Below are 21,998 nucleotides of genomic sequence, written 5' to 3' on the forward strand. Positions count from 1 at the left end.
GTCCTCTGGTCTAATGAAACAAAAAAAAGTTTGGCCATAATGACCATCGTTATGTTTACAGGAAAAAGGGTGAGGCTTGCAAGCTGAAGAAAACCATCCCATATGTGAAGCATGGGGGTGGCAGCATCATTTTGTGTGGATGTTTACTGCAGGAGGGACTGGTGCATTTCACAAAATAGATGGCATCATGCGAAGGAAAATTATGTGTCTATATTGAAGCAACATCTCAAGACATCAGCCAGGAAGTTAAAGCTCAGTCGCAAATGGGTCTTCCAAATGGACAATGACCCCAAGCATACCTTCAAAGGTGTGGCAAAATGGCTTAAGGACAACAAAGTCAAGGTATTGGAGTGGCCATCACAAAGCCCTGACTTCAATCTGATAGAAAAATTGTGGGCAGAATTGAAAAAGCGTGTGCAAGAAAGGAGGCCTGCAAACCTGACACAGTTACAACAGTTCTTTCTGGAGGAATGGGCCAAAATTCCACCTACTTGTTGCGAGAAGCTTGTTGAGGGCTACCCAAAATGTTTGATCCAAGTTAAATCATTGAAAGGCAATGCTACCAAATACTAACAAAGTGTATGTAAACTTCTGACCCACTGGGAACATGATGAAAGAAATAAAAGCTGAAATAAATAATTCTCTACTATTATTCTGACATTTCACATTCTTAAAGTAGTGATCTTAACTGACCTAAGACAGGAAATGTTTTCAACGATTAAATGTAGTTTAAATGTATTAAACATTAAATGTTTAAATGGAGTTTAAATGTATTTGGCTAAGGTGTATGTAAACGTCTGACTTCAACAGTATATATTGTGTATAGGGCTGGGTATCGAGTTTGATGCATTTTAGGCACAGATCGAAATGCCTCTAAACAATTGAGTATCAAAAAACGTCTTGTCGATTGGAACCAAATTTCGATACCTAAGGGGTTAATCTTGTCAACGTCAGAGATATGCATGTAGCATGCTAGATGTGCCCAAATCTAAAATTGCTGGTATCAGAAAATGGTTTGAGTTTCAGGGCTGAGAAAGAATGTTATCAGTAATATTGCTAACACTGTTCTACATTACAGAGAAATACTAAACCATAATAATGAGCCTTTAAAATATGATTTTTACAAGCACACGCACGAAGTGAGCCGCAGCGACATTGATCCGCTCAGGATCAACGATGGTCAGAGTGATCAGCAATAGCTGATGCCTTTGACCATGTCATGACGATATTTGGCTCGTTTTCCCATTAATCTATTAAATTATTATTATTATCAAATTAATATAACAAATAATTTGCCCGTAGGCACAAAGACACGCGTTTGAAGAAACACTCTTTATTATATTATTAAGTACAGATGACAGAAAAGCCATATATGGGTATATGACACGCTGATACAGAGGCGTGCAGTCTCGTGGAACACGCGCATCTAAAGATCTCACACTTTGTTTCTGCCTTACGATTTTATTTTTACGAGTGCAACAAATGACCTCAGACATCTCAGCTCTGGAGGCGCTTTGAGTTCAGTTCACTTTATATCCACATAGCAGTTTATTGTGAATGCAACTCTGCAGCCTGTAAAATAATACAAACTAACAAAAATAATACAAAAACACATTCACCTCGAACATTGATTATTATCATCATTATATATAAAATCATAATATATATAAAATCACTTTATTTGCTTTTTCCTTTCGTTTGGCGTGAAATTTGAATTTAGAAATGTATTTGATTCTGCGATGGACTGGCGACCTGTCCAGGGTGTCCCCTGCCTTTCGCCCAATGTTAGCTGGGATAGGCTCCAGCCCCCCGCGACCCTGTACACAGGATAAGCGGTTGACGATGGATGGATGGATGAAATGTATTTGATTTAAGTTTTTCATTTTTTAAATAAATTATTTAATTTTCAACGCAAAATCAATAAAGTAAGAAAATTCACTAATCCCTCAGCCCCGAGGTTTCCGATGTAATTGAATATATATATCGTGAAGGAAGGAACAAAACTAATTTATTCACACATGATATATTTTCCTGGATAACGAAATACCCGACGAGTAGAGAATGCACGGATGAAGCTTCTTTGCCAGAGAGATGTTCACAACAGTTGCAAAGCCATCTTTCAAAAAGTTGAACACCACATTTTAAATGCACTTATATTTTTTCCAGTTTCATTTGAACTTTTAGTTAAAATAAATAAAAAATAAAGTTAAAAAGTTTGAAATCAAGGTATCTTGCTTTATTGTGTAAGCTTAAGCCTAACCCTGCTTAATGAAAATGATCCCATAGTACTACCTAGTGTCCAACCAGCAGTAATACCGGTGTTAGTCATTTTCCTGCAGAGTTTTTTTCCCGACCAAAGTATCGAAAAAAGTATAGTTTAGGAACTGGTATAGAAGTCAAGGTAATGGAAAACGATACCAAGCCCTAATTGTGTATGGTAGATCATGCTCCAATCACATGATGTAAAAGCAGATCTTATTCCATTGAAGTGTGAGCACCCCTGCTGTAAATGATGGATGCTTTCCTCTCTTTGACTACCATGCGTACACGTAACATAAAATAACATTCCTTACACAGCGCAGTTTACATTTCTGTCCCAGAGAATGTAGTTGATTGAATAGGTATAATAATACAAGGTTGGCCATTTTGTAATTTTAGAAAACATACAACAGAAACTCGTTACTTGAGCATGTAAACAATACATGTCCTATATTCTCTCTGGACAAGTTACTTTTTAACTCGGACAAGTGAATGACCAATTTACTTGTATGAAGGACAAGCACATTACAATGCTTAATGTCGAGCCCTGCATTTCATCAGTAGAGAATGCCATAAACAAGTTGCATCCATAAGTGGAAGCGCTTCAAATCTCATCCACCATTTACAACAGCGCCATAAACTGCAGTATGTGTTAAACTTCATGCTGCTGCTGCTACAACCCTGGCCGCGAAGCCTTCGCAGCCCAAAAAGTCTTCTGCTATGAAACAAAGCCTGTTGCAAGCTTCATTTACAATCTCACATATGGCATTGACTTACAGCTGAACATTTAGTGCACTTCGTAGAAAATACAGAGATATATCTAGAAAAATATTGTGTATCGCAATTCAGCCTAAAAAATTATATGATTTTTGGTCCATATCGCCCAGCCTTATTCACTATCAGTTGCTACTGAATGGAAATCAGCGATTGTGACATCCTTTAAATTATATCCTATCCTTTTGTGATCCGCAAAAGAAATTCATTTGGGTCTGGAATGGCTTGAAAGAGTAATTAAATCACAGAAAATCATTCTTTTACCGTTTACACTCTGCAAGCAGTAGGCCAAAATATAATGTTGTGGTGGTTTGGACTGCCCGTAGCATGAAATTTAAGAGCACATTAAAAAATTCCCAATGCGCTCCAAGTGGCATAGTGACTCGCCTCAATCCGGGTGGGGGAGGACGAATCTTAGTTGTCTCCGCATCCGAGACTGCCAATCCACGCATCATATCATGTGGCTAGTTGAGCGCGTTACTGCGGAGACCTAACGCATGTGGGGACTTCACGCTACTCTCCGCGGCATCCATGCACAACTCACCACGTGCCCCACTGAGAGTGAGAACCATGTTATAGTGACCACGAGGAGGTTAACCCAACATGACTCTGCCCACCCTAGCAACTGGGCCAATTGGTTGCTTAGGAAGCCTGACTGGATTCACTTAGCACACCCTGGATTAGAACTTAAGACTCCAGGTGTGGTAGTCAGCGTCTTTACTTGCTGAGCTACCCAGGCCCCTGCTTTATGGATTTTTTTAAATGTTCCTGCAGCCCAGTTTTCATTTTTAAATAATAATTAATTATTTAGGACTATATCAAAGCATAAAATTGAGCCATTCTATGCAATGAACAGTGAAACAAAACTGAGCTGAAAAAAAAAAAAAATACAAAAATGTACAATGAACACATTGGAACACACAAAAGGTTTTTCAGTTTGTGAATAATTTCTCTCTTTGTCCCAAGACATCTTTTTCTAAAATGAGAAGCAATACATTTTTAAATTTGCCGAGAACTGTAAGAAAAGTGCAAAGCTCTCTGTAGATCCCACTTTCGAAGCCCAGCGATGCAGCATTTCATTTGCACTACAGAACAGACCTATGGCATGCCAGGCTGTCAGTTAATGTTATCGTTACAAGTGCAGTGTCACGCTCAGCTCTGCGTCACTGTCTATCAGTTAATTCACAGTACGGTCCCTCACCAGAAAAGCCTTCTTCAGCTCCAAGTCGACCTATTTCCATGAACACACATTAGAATGGTCTCATACGCCAATGGATAAATCTCTACTGGCAGATATACGGCCCACTGTTTTTACCTCACCCACACCCTGTTAGATACTAATTGAAAGATGCCAAACAAAAAGTGCCACCATTGTCACACCACCATTGTCATATGAAAAAGTAAACTGCATCAAGCCAAAATATTGAAATTATGTTTAAATGATATTTTAGTGCGTTTGCAGTTGTGAACAACAGAAACATTTAAAGGGGCCACTCTTTACAATTAGCATTTTGTTTTTTCCATTCATAATGTTAGTCCTTAGGTTTCCTGCACAAAAAAAGATGCCATTTATTTGACAAGAGCATTACCACCCTCTCTCTGACACTTAGAATTGGACAGGCTATCTAATTTGCTAATGCACTTTAAGACTATGCATATTAAATTACCTCTGTTTTGACCATGCTATCCTGCTATCCTCTTAAAGACCAGCGGTTTTAATGTAGTTCCTCACACAGGGCTCTAAACTAAAGTCTACAGAGCCATTGGTCTCTAAACTGAAACATTTAGGAGCCTAATGGGCAAAGTGTTTCCGATTGTCACCAATGGGGTTAAATAGATTTTAAATAATTGTATCTTTTTCCTTTTTCTTTTTTTTTAATTATTATTATTTTAGTCCTGTCAAGTCGGGCCAAGTGCCAAATTGCTGAATAATGAATAGTTATTGATATACAAATGTGGGTGTCATTTGTTCATTGTTGTGATTAAATAATATAGATGGTTTCTGAATTACTTCACGTTTAACAATTTGAATCATCTCCAATCCATTGACATTTTGTTTCTGCTGCCAATGATTCTTTGTGTGGCAAAAAACATGCAAAAAACCATATGTATGCGGAATGGTATTGGTTGTTGGAATCAGAGCATTTAACTTAATTATGAGTATATGGACATGATGCACAGTATCAGACCAATATTATTTCTGGTATCAGTGCATCCCTATCATTTGGTGCCCCCTTAAGTTAACATCTCAGGCTTAACAAGTGAGTTTAACAAGATCCACAGCTGCAGGAGCAGATTTCCTACAGTTAGCATTAACAAGAACAATTTTTCTCTACAGAACAGACTCAGTTCCAGACCAATGGGCAACTTTTTATCAATGTGTGTCTGCCTGGTCAGCACATTAATTATCTTTTCCATGTACCAACCACAGACCGACTGCTGACTGGGTGTTAAATGACTGCTGTGCCTCCATTTCCTAGAGGTCACCGCCACGTTCATCTCCCACTGGAGGCCATCAACACACACACTGATTGTCTGGTTTTAATGCAGAGTGCTCTGTCTAGGGCTTTCGTTCATTGAAAGAGGACTGACTTTCCCTTACAAAACATTTAAAACACAATGATAATGATAAAACAAAAAGATATCCACTAGGGAATCCAAATGTGCCGGTACGTCAAGTTGATACTATCATAATAATTATAAAATAAATATTAACTGACTGACAGAAGGCTGCTCACATGCACTTCTTGGTCCAAATTCCAGTCTTGTTGAGGTATATTGTAAACAGAGTTTGTAACTTCTTTCTTATACTTAGTATTACGATTCATACTACTTCTTACTTTGTTCCTCACTGTTACGATTGTTTACCGAAATAATCACTCAATTATTGAGAAATACTTGAAGGCCCTTGTTTGAATTTAATTGGTTAATTTTTAAATGTATTCATTGTTAATTATTTATATTACAATTTATCTTTTTAATAAAAAATACTGATACGTTGGTACAACAACCCTAATATAAATTCTAATATACAACCCTAATATACTGATTTGCATTTTAAAATCTTACGTACAGATGACAAACCCAGTATATTGTAACTACTATAAATAGTATTTATAAATGCAAAAGTGAATCAAGTTCTACTAACCACCTGAACATTTTGCGGAAGCTTAACAAAAGTAAACAGTTCTTTAGAGATACAGTAATCAGATTGGACCAGCAACTTCATGATCACAAAAACAGCTGTTGAAAACATCCAGAAGCGGTAGCTGACAAGTGTTTTGAGAATAATCAGATAAGTCTGTGAAAAGATAAATAAAATCAAAGCTAGGGTTGCATGAGCTGTTTGTATTAAATTGCCATATGTTTCATGTCATTGGGAAAAAAATAAAAAAATTATGTTTGCTGCTTTCAAAAAAGCAAGTAGCAAAGTCCTTCTGAGCTCATCATTGGGCTATGCTGACAGAGCCGAATCTGATTGCTATCTGTTACAACCACCAGTGACCAACAGGTCATAAGGATCAGCTGACACTGACTCTGCAGATCTGTGCTGTAAAGCACATGTTTGATACACTGCTTTTCAGACGAAGTAAACAGAAGGATGGGTGGCTTTCTAAAGAACATGTTTTAGCACAGCACAGCTGCACCCCATCATTTCAAGCAGTAAATAGAGATAACCTGCCATTCACAATAGTCACTGATAAAACAAAGTAGAGAATTTGAAAGACTTGGCACTGCCAAGTTAACACTGCCAAGTTGACAAAGCTGCAGTGAAAAATTGGTAGTAAAATACTTTGAGGAACTGCATGAAGAAGCATTCAGTGAAATAATTTCTTTCAACAAGGAGCAAATTTTACATTGCCAGTAGATTTTACTGTGGGAAACTTAAATTAACTATTTATTTTACGGCATTTATCCTTCCTCATTAACCATTTAGAATATACTTCATAATAATGGCTGTTTATTCAAACTAAATAAATAACCCTTTTTAGCCATTACAAAAGCAAATACATAAATACAACTTGTTTTTGTTTTCGGAAGGAAATTGGTCCTCTAATTCACCAAAGTGGCATTCAACTGATCACAAAGTATAGTCAGGACATTACTGATGTAAAAAACAGCACCATCACTATTTGAAAAAAGTACTTATTGATCAAATCTAGACAGGCCCCATTTCCAGCAGCCATCACTCCAACACCTTACCCTTGATTAAATCACACTAAATTACAAATTTGGTCTTAGAAAATCACTTGCCATTATATCAAACACAGCTGAAAGCTATTTGGTTTGTTAAATGAAGCTTAACATTGTCTTTGTGTTTGTTTTTGAGTTGCCACAGTATCCAATAGACTGGCATGTCTTAAGTTCAATGTTAGGACAAAAATGGCAAAAAAGAAACAGCTTTCTCTAGAAACTTGTCAGTCAATCATTGTTTTGAGGAATGAAGGCTATACATTGCTTGAAACTTTCATAAAAAGGTGTACACTACAGTCTTCAAAGACAAAGGACAACTGGCTCTAACAAGGACAGAAAGAGATGTGGAAGGCCCAGATGTACAACTATACAAGAGGATAATTACATCAGAGTCTCTAGTTTGGCAAAATGTCACCAGAGTATTTGGACAAACTAACAGCTGGAATGCAAAGTATGAAGGCATTTCAACGCCATTAATCCGGACACGTTATTGACGCTCGCACGTGCGATAAGATTAAAGCCACACAAGGAAAAAGGAAGAACTCGCATGCATGTTTTAAACCCTCGTGCCATTATTGACACTTTTGCGCAATAGTTCATTGCCACACGAGGAAATGGGAAGATCCCACACGCGCATGAGAGGACGTGCCTGACAGCACGTGCAAGACAATTCCCCAAAGTCTCCCACTCTATCTATCTAATCTCATCTGCTGCTTTTTCTCGCTCAAACACTTTTCAAACACGCAGTCGTGGGGTGGGCTTTGCTCTTATGATTGTAAACTTTAAAATGTCATTGGTTACATACCCTTTCCGGAAGTCTGTTTTTTTTAATTATTATTACTTATTTTTTATTCTTGTATGAACATCAACTGAATGGCAGTCATACCTGAAAGATTTACTAACAAAGACTGAAATTATAATTACATTTACACATCACATTCTCCACAACAGCGGTAACAATAAACACCTAACAATAAATGACAACAAAATAAGTAAATAAGTAAAATAAACAAAAATAAAAATAAAGTAGGAGATTTTTACATTACAAAACCAATCCTTCAATGAAGAATACACCCATTTTGCTTCAGGACTTTTCATCCCACTCAATGTCTCTAAATACATTGAAAATTCCTCTTTAAAAGCAAGTAAGAGGAATTTTGAAAACTGTACATTTGTGTATGTAAAATTTCATCAAAAGCAATGAATTACTAATAACATAAGATACATTTTTATCCTTAAGTAATAAACCAAATTTAACAATTTCCCATGAAATTATCAGTCTCGCAGGTATTTTTTGTTGCATCCAGCTAAATGCATCCTTCCAGAATGAATACACCAAATTACATTGAAAAAAACAAGTGTTCAGCCATTTCTATCTCTGACTTGTATATGTGAGACAGATTTGAGTTCCCAACATTAAATCTTATTCTTAAAAATTCTTTAGTTGTATAAATATGATTCATAATTTTAACAGTGCACCTTTTTACATTAAAGGGCAACCGGGAAATGAAAAGAAATTGGTTCCAATTTCACAAATTTCTTTCTTCTCCAAATGATAAAAATGTAAGATATCTTTACAGGACCTGGAAAACATTGGTGTAGTAAACATCTCACAAAAATCTGTTAGAGCATTTTTTATCTGCAAAGTTTACATTTTCTATCATGAGATCATGCAATTTATGATTTACCACTGAATATTTTAATTGTTCCTTAACTAATTTAATCATCAAAAGTGGGATACTTTTAATAATTTGATAATACACTTTAGGTGAGAAACTTATATTGTATTTAACAAACATTATTGAGACTCATTATAATCCCAAAGTTATCCATAACATGTGTCACTTACCATAAGCCTTTCTGCCACCACTCATCAATAAACAAAGATTTTCTGCTCACTGTTATACATCTGTTATTCCAGATTGACATGTTATGTGGGCTAAATCAATTTCCAATATAATAGTACTTGTTGGAGAAAAGCAGATAGTTTTACAGTGAGTTTAGAAATTTAAAGTTTACACTGTAACAGAAAACTTATGCCACCACATTTTTTAAATACAGCTGAAGGAATCTCAAACCAGAATGAGGACTCGTTAAAAAAAATGATTGTAACCATTTAAGCTTGATAGCCCCAAATGTCAAAGTCAATCGTCTTAAAACCTTCGTCTTCATAATCTTTAATCATATCACTTTTACGTATATAATGACTTCTCCAATATTGTTAATCTCTCTGCAGCAAAGTATTCATAATTAATTTACATTTCTCTACATTTTTATAAAAATATTTTTTTTCTAAATTATCCACAACTTAGATATCCAGATACCTAAATATTTAACGTTGTTTTTAACTGGGATAGTATACAATGTTCCAATTGGATGATCATGGATGGCCAATAACTCACATTTTGAGAAATTAAGCTTTTGAGAAAATCTTAATAAACTGAAGTGCAAGGGGTATTTGCTGTAAAAAAATATTATTATTCTTTTTTCTTTTTTAAAAAGGAGTAGTGTCATCAGCAAACTGACTGACAATAAATTGATTCCCTTCTAAATTAATCCCAGATATGTTGCCCATTTCCGGAAATCTGTTGTGATGGATGCCTATTGCGGACATGCTGCATGCGAGTCACTGTTTGAGCGAGCAAAAGCAGCACATGAGATTAGATAGAGCGGAAGACTTTGTGGAATTGTCTTGCGCATGCTGTCAATCATGTCCTCACGTGCGAGAACTTGTATTGCACTCGCGGGATCTTCCCGTTTCCTCGTGCGGCAATGAACTACTGCGCGCGAGGGTTTAAAACGCGCACGCGAGTTCTTCTTTTTTCCTCGCTTGGCTTTAATCTTTAATGCGAGCGCCAATAACTTGCTCGGATTAATGGCGTTGAAATGCATTCACAGCCAAGGATCTGCGAAGAGTTATGATGGTGTAGTGGGCTAAAGCACATAACTGTTAAATCAGACGGTCACTGGTTCGATCCCCACAGTATCCACCATTGTGTCCTTGAGCAAGGCACTTAACTCCACATTGCTCCAGGGGGATTGCCCCTGTAATGCACTGTAAGTCGCTTTGGATAAAAGGGTCTGCCAAATACATAAATGTAATTCTTTTAATTACTTCAAGAAGTTTTGAAAAAAAATTAAAATAAATAATAATCAAATCGTAATAGTAATTTTTCACTTAATTAATGTCCAGACTATACATTGTGATCAGTTGAATGCCACTTTGGTGAATAAAAGTACCAATTGTTTTACATAAGAGAAAAATCTGTACATTATTCCAAACTTTTGGCTGCCTGTGTGTGTGTGTGGGTGTACAGACATGCATACATACATACATACATACATATACATATGTATGTATGTATGTATGTATGTATGTATGTGTGTGTGTGTGTGTATATACAGGGGCGGTGTGTTCATTAGGGCGATATGGGCGACGCACTGCCAAACTGATTTTTTTTCTAACCAATTCTATCACGGAAACAGTCGTTATCAGTGTTCTACTCTAGACGTCTGATCTGCCACTAAATGTCCAATCAGTCAACAATCAGTCCTGCTTAAAATGTGGCGATTTCAGTCAGGTTGAAAATCGCCCCAGAAGTCTCTCATAGAGTCATGTAAAATATATTTTTTTCAAATATCAGAGCTTTCAATACAATCTCTATGGGTTCCGGGAGGGCTTGCACTTACGCGCTTTCGTCACATGTAATGTAATCGTGAACGTAACTAAGAAAAGAGCGGGTAGCAGCATCAATCAATTCACGTACTACTGTCAAGATGGCTAGCGTTCAGTGCAACTCGATTGTCTCTTTGAAAGAAGTTCCTTTTAGTCGGCGAACGAATCAAGATAAATTGTCAACGAAACAATTAGGACCTCCCAGACCAAATGTAATCATTCAACAGGTTTCTACTAAAGGGGGAAAGTCCTACACCTGAGGATTTTCCAAAAATTGGTACGAACGAAAAACATGGCTAGCAGGCTGCGACATAGCCAATGCAGTCTTCTGCTACCCCTGCCTACACTTTCACCTTGAAGGCGGCACGGCAGACAGCACTGCTTGGACAGCGACTGGTGTAACAGACATGCAACATCTTTCAGAAAAGAAAAGAAACATGAGCTGTCAAAGACCCACATGGATAGCTGTTTGAGATTGTCTGCTTTGAGGAGAGTGAACATTGCCACTGAACTAGATGAGGGATACAGGCTAGCTGTCCGTCACCACAACAATCAGGTTGTCAAGAACCAGTACATCCTCAACCAGCTAATCCAGTGTGTGAAGTTTTGCGGAGTGTTTTAGTTAGCTTTGCGAGGCAAAGATGAAACTGAGGGCTCCACCAACCCTGGTATTTTTCTTGGACTAGTCAACTTTGTGGCACAGTTAGATGAGGTGTTTGATGAGCATCTTAAAAATGCTAAAGTTTTCAAGGGCACAATAAAGACAATTCAAAACGAGCTACTGGAGTGTATGCTAGCGGTCGTGAGGGAACATTTTGTGGAGGAGGTGAAGTCAGCGAATTTTGTAGCCATCCAAGCTGACGAGACCACGGACGTTCTACACAGATACAGCTGGTGCTGAGGTACATCGATAGCAACCATAAAGTGCAGGAATGCTTTTTTGAGTTTCTTCCCATCTCGGAATCAACCTCAATCTCAATTGCCAGTGTGCTTTTGGAGAGACTGAACGGTGTTTTTGCCAACGACGAGAAAGTCAAACTCACTGCGCAAGCTTACGATTGAGCCAGTGTGATGAGGGGAGAGAAGGCTGGTGTGCAGCAAAAGGTGCGTGAGCATTTCAAGAATGCCCATTATGTGCATTGCTATGCGCATCAGCTGAATTTGATCATGCAGCAAGCTACTTCTCGCATCTAAAAGTTAATATTTTCTTTTCCGCTCCGAGCGGGATTGCAACTTTTTTTTCCCGATCACCCAAACGGACCAGCATTCTTGACCAGACTGTTGCACGAAGACTGCCCAGAGCTTTATCCACACAGTGGAACTTCAACAGCACAGTTGTGAACACTGTCTACGAGAATCGAGACAACCTCATACAGTGTTTTGAAGCCATCAGGATGGGTTCATTGGGTTCATTTGACCAGCCCACCGTGAGAGAGGCATCTGGCTACGTGAGGATGCTATATGAAGATTAATTTTTTTTTTCACAAAATCATGGCCCACATCGATACTCTGTACCAGAAGCTCCAGAAGAAGGACATCGATTCGGTCTTCATCAAATGTGCCCTCAACAGCTTCACAAGCAGTGTGCAGGCCATAAGGTAAGATTAAACAATATCATTCGATCGTTCTCAAAGCAGAGCTTTGTCATTTGAAAACGTATGCATGAAAGGAGACTGCATTTGTGTTAGAAATGACATTATTCTCATTATATATGGCCAGTGGTGTAATCTAGCTTACTTTATATACTGTGTATACTGTGCTGAACATCCAGGCTAGATGAGACACAAAGGCTAACTTAAACACTAAAGAGTTTATGCATCCCTGCCCATTTTAAGTGGAACTGAAATCTTTGTACTATACGTGGATAAATTGCATATACCTGTGCATCACACAGACTACAGTACTGTACATAGCCTAACAAACACATTGGTCTGTTTGCCTTCGGGGACTCCTCTCAAAAGCAGCTGCAAGTAGCAACAGGAGCCAAAAGACCCAGAACGGCTTTGAGAGAAGAGGAGAAGCAGAGGCTGTCTGAAGAGGTCTGCGACACCATCCCGGATCACACCAAAGCAAGGTTCTCTTTCACTGGCCACCTTGTGAGTGCTACCTTACTGCAAGCAGATATGTTTGAAAGGTACTGCCATTCATTTCCTGATGAGGCACTGAATGCCACCGTGAACGCATACTCCATGCTGAACAAGGCAAAGCTCAAGACAGAACTCTCTCTGATCTATGAGAATCCTGAATTCAAGGGCTGCTGTGGTGCACTGGCACTGTACTCATGATTCTCATGAGCTACAACCTCCAGGAGACATTCTCTGAGACTGTGACTCTGTAGAACATCCTCATAACTACTCCCATGACAACAGCTGAAGCTGAGTGATGTTTCTCAACTTTGACACGAGTTCAGATATTCCTGCAAAATTCAATGGGCCAGGAACGTCTGAATGCACTGGCCAAGCTTTCCATGGAGAGGGAACTAGTACTCAACATGCCTGATTTCAATAAGAAAGTAATTGACTGCTTTGCTGCATCGAAAGAGAGAAGAGCACAGTGGTAATGTAGCCTCTCTCTCTCCCGGGTCTGTCTCTTTAACACACACACACACACACACACACACTTCACAGTTGATGTTGTTTTAAATATTATTTTTCAGTCAGTCATTCAAAAAGAAAAAGTAAAAAAATAAATAAATAATCTGTTCATGTTCATTTTTACAAATCTATACAATTGGCCAGAATATGGTTGTTCATTTTTACAAAGCCATACAAATAGCGGTGTTTACCTTTCTAGAAATCATTTTCAAATGCTGTTTTCAGGCAAAATGTCTATCACTGTTCATGTTCATTTTCACAAATCTATACAAGAGGGCAGAATATGGAAGTCTATACAAATTGCTTATTACCAATAACTTGTGTCAATGTTTTCAGTAGCCTCTATCAAAATCTCCTGCTCGCTTTTTGTGAATTATGCTCTGGTGCACATATTTCCAATTCAACCATGAGGCCTTTTTGAAGTAATTAATGTGTATATCAGAATTCTTTAGCTTGGCTTTGTGTAAAGCCAAGATGCACAGACCACACTAGGTCAAGCCTCACTTGTTCATTCACTTATTTGGGACAACGTTACTTTGCTTTTATTAAGTAGCACTTTGGTGATATCCTACATTCCAGAAAATGTAGTTCTAAAGATCCACTTCTCTCAACAATTTGTCTACTTGTATTTTCAGCTGATATTGATGTTTATGGAAATGCAGATTGATTATGCAGTGTTGAGGAATGTGAAAGAACACCCTTGATTATTTGTACTGTGATAACTTATTTTGCTTTTGTAAGCAAATACTTTTGAGATCAGTCAATAAATGCTTCTGGTATTGACTTATATGCTGCCCCCGTCTTTATGTTGTTGCTGGACATATCTTTTTAAAAATGTGTCCCGTTTAGCTATTTTACATCACACAACATTGGATTAATGCAAGTAATGAATAAGTGGAATAATTAATTGCTGAGCAATGTCATTGTTGCTTATGAAGGCTCTTGGATGCTAATTTCTTACGTAGCTTTCCACCTGTAACTTTTGTAGCTAGAGGGAAAATCTGTACCTTATATGGGTCACCTTAATTATTATCAGAAAAATTCCCCCCCCGATAATTTTTTCAGGAGATGCCTCATATATATATATATATATATACAGTGAGGAAAATAAGTATTTGAACACCCTGCTATTTTGCAAGGTCTCCCACTTGGAAATCGTGGAGGGGTCTGAAATTGTCATCGTAGGTGCATGTCCACTGTGAGAGACATAATAAAAATAAAAAATACAGAAATCACAATATATGATTTTTTAACTATTTATTTGTATGATACAGCTGCAAATAAGTATTTGAACACCTGTCTATCAGCTACAATTCTGACCCTCAAAGACCTGTTAGTCTGCCTTTAAAATGTCCACCTCCACTCCATTTATTATCCTAAATTAGATGCACCTGTTTGAGGTCGTTAGCTGCATAAAGACACCTGTCCACCCCATACAATCAGTAAGAATCCAACTACTAACATGACCAAGACCAAAGAGCTGTCCAAAGACAATAGAGACAAAATTGTACACCTTCACAAGGCTGGAAAGGGCTACGGGGAAATTGCCAAGCAGCTTGGTGAAAAAAGGTCCACTGTTGGAGCAATCATTAGAAAATGGAAGAAGCTAAACATGACTGTCAATCTCCCTCGGACTGGGGCTCCATGCAAGATCTCACCTCGTGGGGTCTCACTGATCCTAAGAAAGGTGAGAAATCAGCCCAGAACTACATGGGAGGAGCTGGTCAATGACCTGAAAAGAGCTGGGACCACCGTTTCCAAGGTTACTGTTGGTAATACACTAAGACGTCATGGTTTGAAATCATGCATGGCACGGAAGGTTCCCCTGCTTAAACCAGCACATGTCAAGGCCCGTCTTAAGTTTGCCAATGACCATTTGGATGATCCAGAGGAGTCATGGGAGAAAGTCATGTGGTCAGATGAGACCAAAATAGAACTTTTTGGTCATAATTCCACTAACCGTGTTTGGAGGAAGAAGAATGATGAGTACCATCCCAAGAACACCATCCCTACTGTGATGCATGGGGGTGGTAGCATCATGCTTTGGGGGTGTTTTTCTGCACATGGGACAGGGCGACTGCACTGTATTAAGGAGAGGATGACCGGGGCCATGAATTGCGAGATTTTGGGGAACAACCTCCTTCCCTCACAAAGAGCATTGAAGATGGGTCGAGGCTGGGTCTTCCAACATGACAATGACCCGAAGCACACAGCCAGGATAACCAAGGAGTGGCTCTGTAAGAAGCATATCAAGGTTCTGGCGTGGCCTAGCCAGTCTCCAGATCTAAACCCAATAGAGAGTCTTTGGAGGGAGCTCAAACTCCGTGTTTCTCATCGACAGCCCAGAAACCTGACTGAGCTAGAGAAGATCTGTGTGGAGGAGTGGGCCAAAATCCCTCCTGCAGTGTGTGCAAACCTGGTGAAAAACTACAGGAAACGTTTGACCTCTGTAATTGCAAACAAAGGCTACTGCACCAAATATTAACATTGATTTTCTCAGGTGTTCAAATACTTATTTGCAGCTGTATCATACAAATAAATAGTTAAAAAAATCATACATTGTGATTTCTGGATTTTTTTTTTTTAGATTATGTCTCTCACAGTGGACATGCACCTACGATGACAATTTCAGACCCCTCCATGATTTCTAAGTGGGAGAACTTGCAAAATAGCAGGGTGTTCAAATACTTATTTTCCTCACTATATATATATATATATATATATATATATATATATATATATATATATATATATATATATATATACACACACACACACACAGTGGGTACGGAAAGTATTCAGACCCCTTAAATTTTTCACTCTTTGTTATATTGCAGCCATTTGCTAAAATCATTTAAGTTCATATTTTTTCCTCATTATTGTACACACAGCACCCCATATTGACAGGAAAAACACAGAATTGTTGACATTTTTGCACATTTATTAAAAAAGAAAAACTGAAATATCACATGGTCCTAAGTATTCAGACCCTTTGCTGTGACACTCATATATTTAACTAAGGTGCTGTCCATTTCTTCTGATCATCCTTGAGATGGTTCTACACCTTCAATTGAGTCCAGCTGTGTTTGATTATACTGATTGGACTTGATTAGGAAAGCCACACACCTGTCTATATAAGACCTTACAGCTCACAGTGCATGTCGGCGCAAATGAGAATCATGAGGTCAAAGGAACTGCCTGAAGAGCTCAGAGACAGAATTGTGGCAAGGCACAGATCTGGCCAAGGTTACAAAAAAATTTCTGCTGGCCTTAAGGTTCATAAGAGCACAGTGGCCTCCATAATCCTTAAATGGAAGACGTTTGGGACGACCAGAACCCTTCCTAGAGCTGGCCGTCCGGCCAAACTGAGCTATCGGGGGAGAAGAGCCTTGGTGAGAGAGGTAAAGAAGAACCCAAAGATCACTGTGGCTGAGCTCCAGAGATGCAGTCGGGAGATGGGAGAAAGTTGTAGTAAGTCAACCATCACTGCAGCCATCCAACAGTCGGGGCTTTATGGCAGAGTGGCCCGACGGAAGCCTCTCCTCAGTGCAAGACACATGAAAGCCTGCATGGAGTTTGCTAAAAAACACCTGAAGGACTCCAAGATGGTGATAAATAAGATTCTCTGGTCTGATGAGACCAAGATAGAACTTTTGGCCTTAATTCTAAGCGGTATGTGTGGAGAAAACCAGGCACTGCTCATCACCTGTCCAATACAGTCTCAACAGTGAAGCATGGTGGAGGCAGCATCATGCTGTGGGGGTGTTTTTCAGCTGCAGGGACAGGACGACTGGTTGCAATCGAGGGAAAGATGAATGCGGCCAAGTACAGGGATATCCTGGACGAAAACCTTCTCCAGAGTGCTCTGGACCTCAGACTGGGCCGAAGGTTCACCTTCCAACAAGACAATGACCCTAAGCACACCGCTAAAATAACGAAGGAGTGGCTTCACAACAACTCCGTGACTGTTCTTGAATGGCCCAGCCAGAGCCCAGACTTAAACCCAACTGAGCATCTCTGGAGAGACCTGAAAATGGCTGTCCACCAACGTTTACCATCCAACCTGACAGAACTGGAGAGGATCTGCAAGGAGGAATGGCAGAGGATACCCAAATGTGAAAAACTTGTTGCATCTTTCCCAAAAAGACTCATGGCTGTATTAGATCAAAAGGGTGCTTCTACTAAATACTGAACAAAGAGTCTGAATACTTAGGACCATGTGATATTTCAGTTTTTCTTTTTTAATAAATGTGCAAAAATGTCAACAATTCTGTGTTTTTCTGTCAATATGGGGTGCTGTGTGTACAATAATGAGGGAAAAAAATGAACTTAAATGATTTTAGCAAATGGCTGCAATATAACAAAGAGTGAAAAATTTAAGGGGGTCTGAATACTTTCCGTACCCACTGTATATATAGGCAGGCTAAAATATATATATATTTTTTTATAATTTCACCCCTAATTATACTACATTCTTAACATATTAAGAACATATTCTACATTCAATTTTAAGGAACTATTGACTCGGGACATTAAATAAATTGTTCTACCCAACATCAAGTATGAAAAAGAGATTTAAACCTGATGTGAGATTTAATTTGTAGGAGTAAGAGGGCTGACCAATTCTTCTAGCTGCCACAATCATGCATTTAAGGGTGTGTTTATAAGAGTGTTTGATGTAGGACTCCTTTTGAAACAGAACATTCTTTTTTATTTTATATTGGTCATTACATATACTCCTAACAAAAGGACCAATTTAATACGGCATATAACAAGAATGGCCCAGCCCTTACAAACCATAGATAAGAACAATATTAGCAGGCTGAAATGGATGAGGGTACTAATGGGAGAGCAGAGGTTGCAGTGCTTCGTAGTTGGCACATATAGGAATCTCTCACAAATAGTAATCCCAACATGAGGCGAATAAACTACAGCAACCCCACCCTGTTACTCCGGTCTTCCCTTGACAGCTTGTGAATTAATCAGGCAGTAAACAAAGCCGGGGGAGTATAGGGTGATATGAAGAGAGAGAAAGTGCGAGAGAGAAAAAGAGAGAAAGCAAAACAGAAAAACTTGCGAAACACAGAAAAAAATCAGTTTGAAATAATGGATAAGAATGGGAGCTAAAACTTACCTTGTGCCAGCCTGCTAAATTCCAGGAAGAGAGCGATGTGGTAGAGCTCCATGGCCTCTTCTGCCCGGGTCATGCACCCCCTCCCAGCCACCAGTGCCTGAACTTCACCCAGACTACCTTCAGAGGGGCTACCATGCAGCACCAGTGACAGGTCCACTGCATCAGAGTACATGCAGTGCAAGACCACACGGGCATATTTCTTGGGGATGATGGATTCATCAAGGATAATACGGGTGGGGGTTTGCAGAGTGCGCTCTGTGATCTCCTCACCTGAGCGGATGCGTCGTTGCAACAGATTGCGGAAGAAGGGCGAGCGTGCAGAGAGCACGGACTTGTGGGCCCTCAGCTCTTCCTCAGTTGAACTGTGGCTTAACCCTGCATTTCCACCTCCACCGCTAGAGGCAGGCCCTCCAGCTCCAAAAGTCTCCACCAGCTCCGAGTCAGAGGAGAAGCTAAGCAGTGAGTCAAAATACGGCATGTGTTCACAGAGGTTTCGCATGTCTGTTTCTAAGGAGTTGGGCGTACCGAACTCCTCGCTCAATCTCACCAGAACATCCACATTCTGCAGCCTTGCATCCTGTGAGCCCAGCTCACCTGTATAGAGGTAATGCAGCAAGGAGGAGAACATGGCCGCGTCCATGCCCACTTTGCCAAAATCCAACAACACCTCAGCTCCATAACCCGGCGACGACGAAAGCAGAGTCTTGAAGAACAGGCAGCGGGCTGCCAGAATAGCACGGTGGGCTGGGAAGCAGGAATCTTGGAAGATTAGGTCCACGTCAGTGCAGTCTTTGTGCTGATAAAGGGTTGCCAAGTCCCGCTGAAGGGTGCGAGCATCGGGACGGGCCAGGCCCGCCTGCAGACTGAGCTCTTTGAGAGCCGCCGTGCCCTCATACTCCTCCACCAGTGCATTAACGTCACGCACATCCCACCCCGAGAGGAGCTCACGCATCTGCCGTGCATGATCGGCTGACCGACTGGACTTGCGACGCTTAATGAATCTCCTCTTGAGCGTTGCCAAACCAGAGCTCTTTTTCTTCTTGTCCTGAGGTTTTTCAGGGCCATGTTCTAGGCTGTAGAGCTTGGACTCGCCACCATAACCCTGTGGTGCATAGGAGGCGCCTAGTGACAGAGGACAAACAATGTGTTAGATTGTGGAGACCTTTGCATTTTTCCCAAAGATAAATTTTTGTTGATGTGGTCACTGAAATTTATTCCAAATAAGTGCAACACCACAGGGCATTCTTTTTTGTAAGTGCTTCAGAACAATTCTGAAATACAATTGATGTTTAATGACATTGGACTGATGGAGGAAATGGAATGCAGTGCAACTAAAATGTACACTATCAAAAAAAAAAAGCACTCTTGGAAGCCAAATATCTTCTCTAAAATGTTCAATAAGGAATCAAATAAGATATACAGTACAACAATTACCTCAGAGATTTCAGAAAATGTAAGCGCTATTTGTGGAAAGGTTTTTAAATTTGAAGAGTGGCTATGTTATTTAAAATCCATGGAAATTGAAACAAATTAAAAAAGGTTTCAAAAAGGTTTTTTAGTAGTGCAGTTTAGGAATTTCAAAACGGAAAGAACGCATCCACAAACCACTTGCGTACTTTTAACTTTTCCCCCCTCTAAATCCCTTAATTTTCACCTGCCAAAACAACTATAAAGTCATCTCATGTTATCCCCAGCAGGGCTAATAACTCCCTGACGACACTTAGTTTCTATACAATGCTATCTTAGCATTATGAACCCATCAATACCTTACTGATCTTACAGTCAGTAAAGACAAGAAAATATACACATTAGAATATGCAGTTAAAGCCAGACTCTGTGGGGTGCAGAGAAAAAAAAAATTACATGAAGCATCTGCTGACAGTTGTGATAAATTTCCAAGCCTGTAAATAAATTAATCCAGACAAGACGTTATAGTGAAAAAAAAAATAAGAAAACTGTACCAGCTGTTGAAGTCAATCATTTAATGAGATTCTTCTTCACTGTGCTGATGAAATGCATCTGAACACGTTCATTGTTCTTTTTTTAAACAAAAGCAATTGGAGAACTATTTTAAATGCTTGTCAAGTAGGAACTCCTCTTTAAGAGAGATTTCCTTTTCTTGAAATAGAAAATGCAAGCACCTGAAAGTAGAAAAAGATGCTACAGTGCTCACAAAGCCTTTTTTAAGGCTGTCACACTTTATTATGTTCATCAATTATAAAGAACAATCATCTTTATTAGAGAATACAAATGGAAGCAGCTCAGGGAGCTTACCTATGAAGGTCTGCTGAGTCTGTGGGTTACCCCCAAATCGAGGGGAGCATGAGTGAGGGTAGCTGGAGGCATTCACACCCATCCTCTTCCCCCTTCGTCCACCTCCTCCTGTTAGTCACCCTGTTTGATCATTCTGCCCGAGTGTGCACTACTCCACTCAATCAGAACTACATGAATGTGGCGACACTGCAGCGATGTCAGTCATTCCTGGAAGAGAGAGGGCAGGGAAAGAGTGAATACAGCATGAGCCAAGGAGAGTTCATCAATTTAAAAAGGAACTTGTCTAATTGAAAGAACTGAAGTTAATCCTTGATGCCTCTTGATTTTTTTCTTTTTTTAAGGAAACATGATTAATCAAGTATTGGTCTGATATTAATAACATTTTCAAAGTTGAGTGAGCTGCTTATTTCTATCTACTAAACAAATGGCATTAAACTGTTCCTGTTTTAATCTACAAGGAAGACAAATGAAGAGCACAATACAAACAAAACAACCAAAATAAGAAGATATGATGTTTACTCAGATATGAACACTTACTTAATTTAATAATTTTAAACCATTACTTTAACTATACACAAGTAATATTTTACATTATATTCATGATGTTAGCCAGAGGGGAACTGGCTCCCACAGTGAGTCTGGTTTCTCCCAAGGTTATTTTTCTCCATTAAATCAACATCTTATGGAGTTTTGTTTTCCTTGCCACGGTCGCCTTCAGCTTGCTCACTGGGGTTATAAATACAATTATTATTTAATTACTCATTTTTCAACACGATTAACAATCGTATTTTATCTAAATTACACAATGATGATTCATCGACATTATAGACATTAGTTTTAGCGTCCGTTAATGCCTGATCTTCTGTAAAGCTGCTTTGATACGATGTGTGTTGTGAAAGGCGCTAAACAAATAAAACTGACTTGACTACTGGTGCTTTTAAAAGCCTCTACAATACTGTTGAAGGATACTGACTAATTCAAACCCTCCCACTTCGCTTTTTAGTTGTGACCTTGATTTTGCCTTGAGACCTCAAGCCTCATCGGCACAACCAGAATTTCTAGAATTCCAGACATCTTTATTTAAACTGCCCTG

General features: G+C 39.2%; 1 protein-coding gene across 2 annotated transcripts in view; it reads right to left on the reverse strand.

Annotated features, from left to right (window-relative positions):
* LOC127622191 (BTB/POZ domain-containing protein 7-like) overlaps positions 1 to 21,109 on the reverse strand; it is a 54,906-nt gene extending 33,797 nt beyond the window's left edge. For both annotated transcript variants that reach the window (XM_052096190.1, XM_052096189.1), the window contains exons 1-2: positions 20,906 to 21,109; positions 18,632 to 19,753 (exon numbers count right to left, since the gene is read on the reverse strand). In XM_052096190.1, coding sequence (XP_051952150.1) covers positions 18,632 to 19,753; positions 20,906 to 20,987 — 1,204 coding nt within the window. In that variant the 5' untranslated portion in view covers positions 20,988 to 21,109. The remainder of the gene's footprint in view (positions 1 to 18,631; positions 19,754 to 20,905) is intronic.
* Between the last annotated feature and the right edge of the window lie 889 nt (positions 21,110 to 21,998).

The sequence above is a fragment of the Xyrauchen texanus genome, chromosome 28, assembly GCF_025860055.1.
Source record: "Xyrauchen texanus isolate HMW12.3.18 chromosome 28, RBS_HiC_50CHRs, whole genome shotgun sequence".
NCBI classification, from domain to species: domain Eukaryota; kingdom Metazoa; phylum Chordata; class Actinopteri; order Cypriniformes; family Catostomidae; genus Xyrauchen; species Xyrauchen texanus.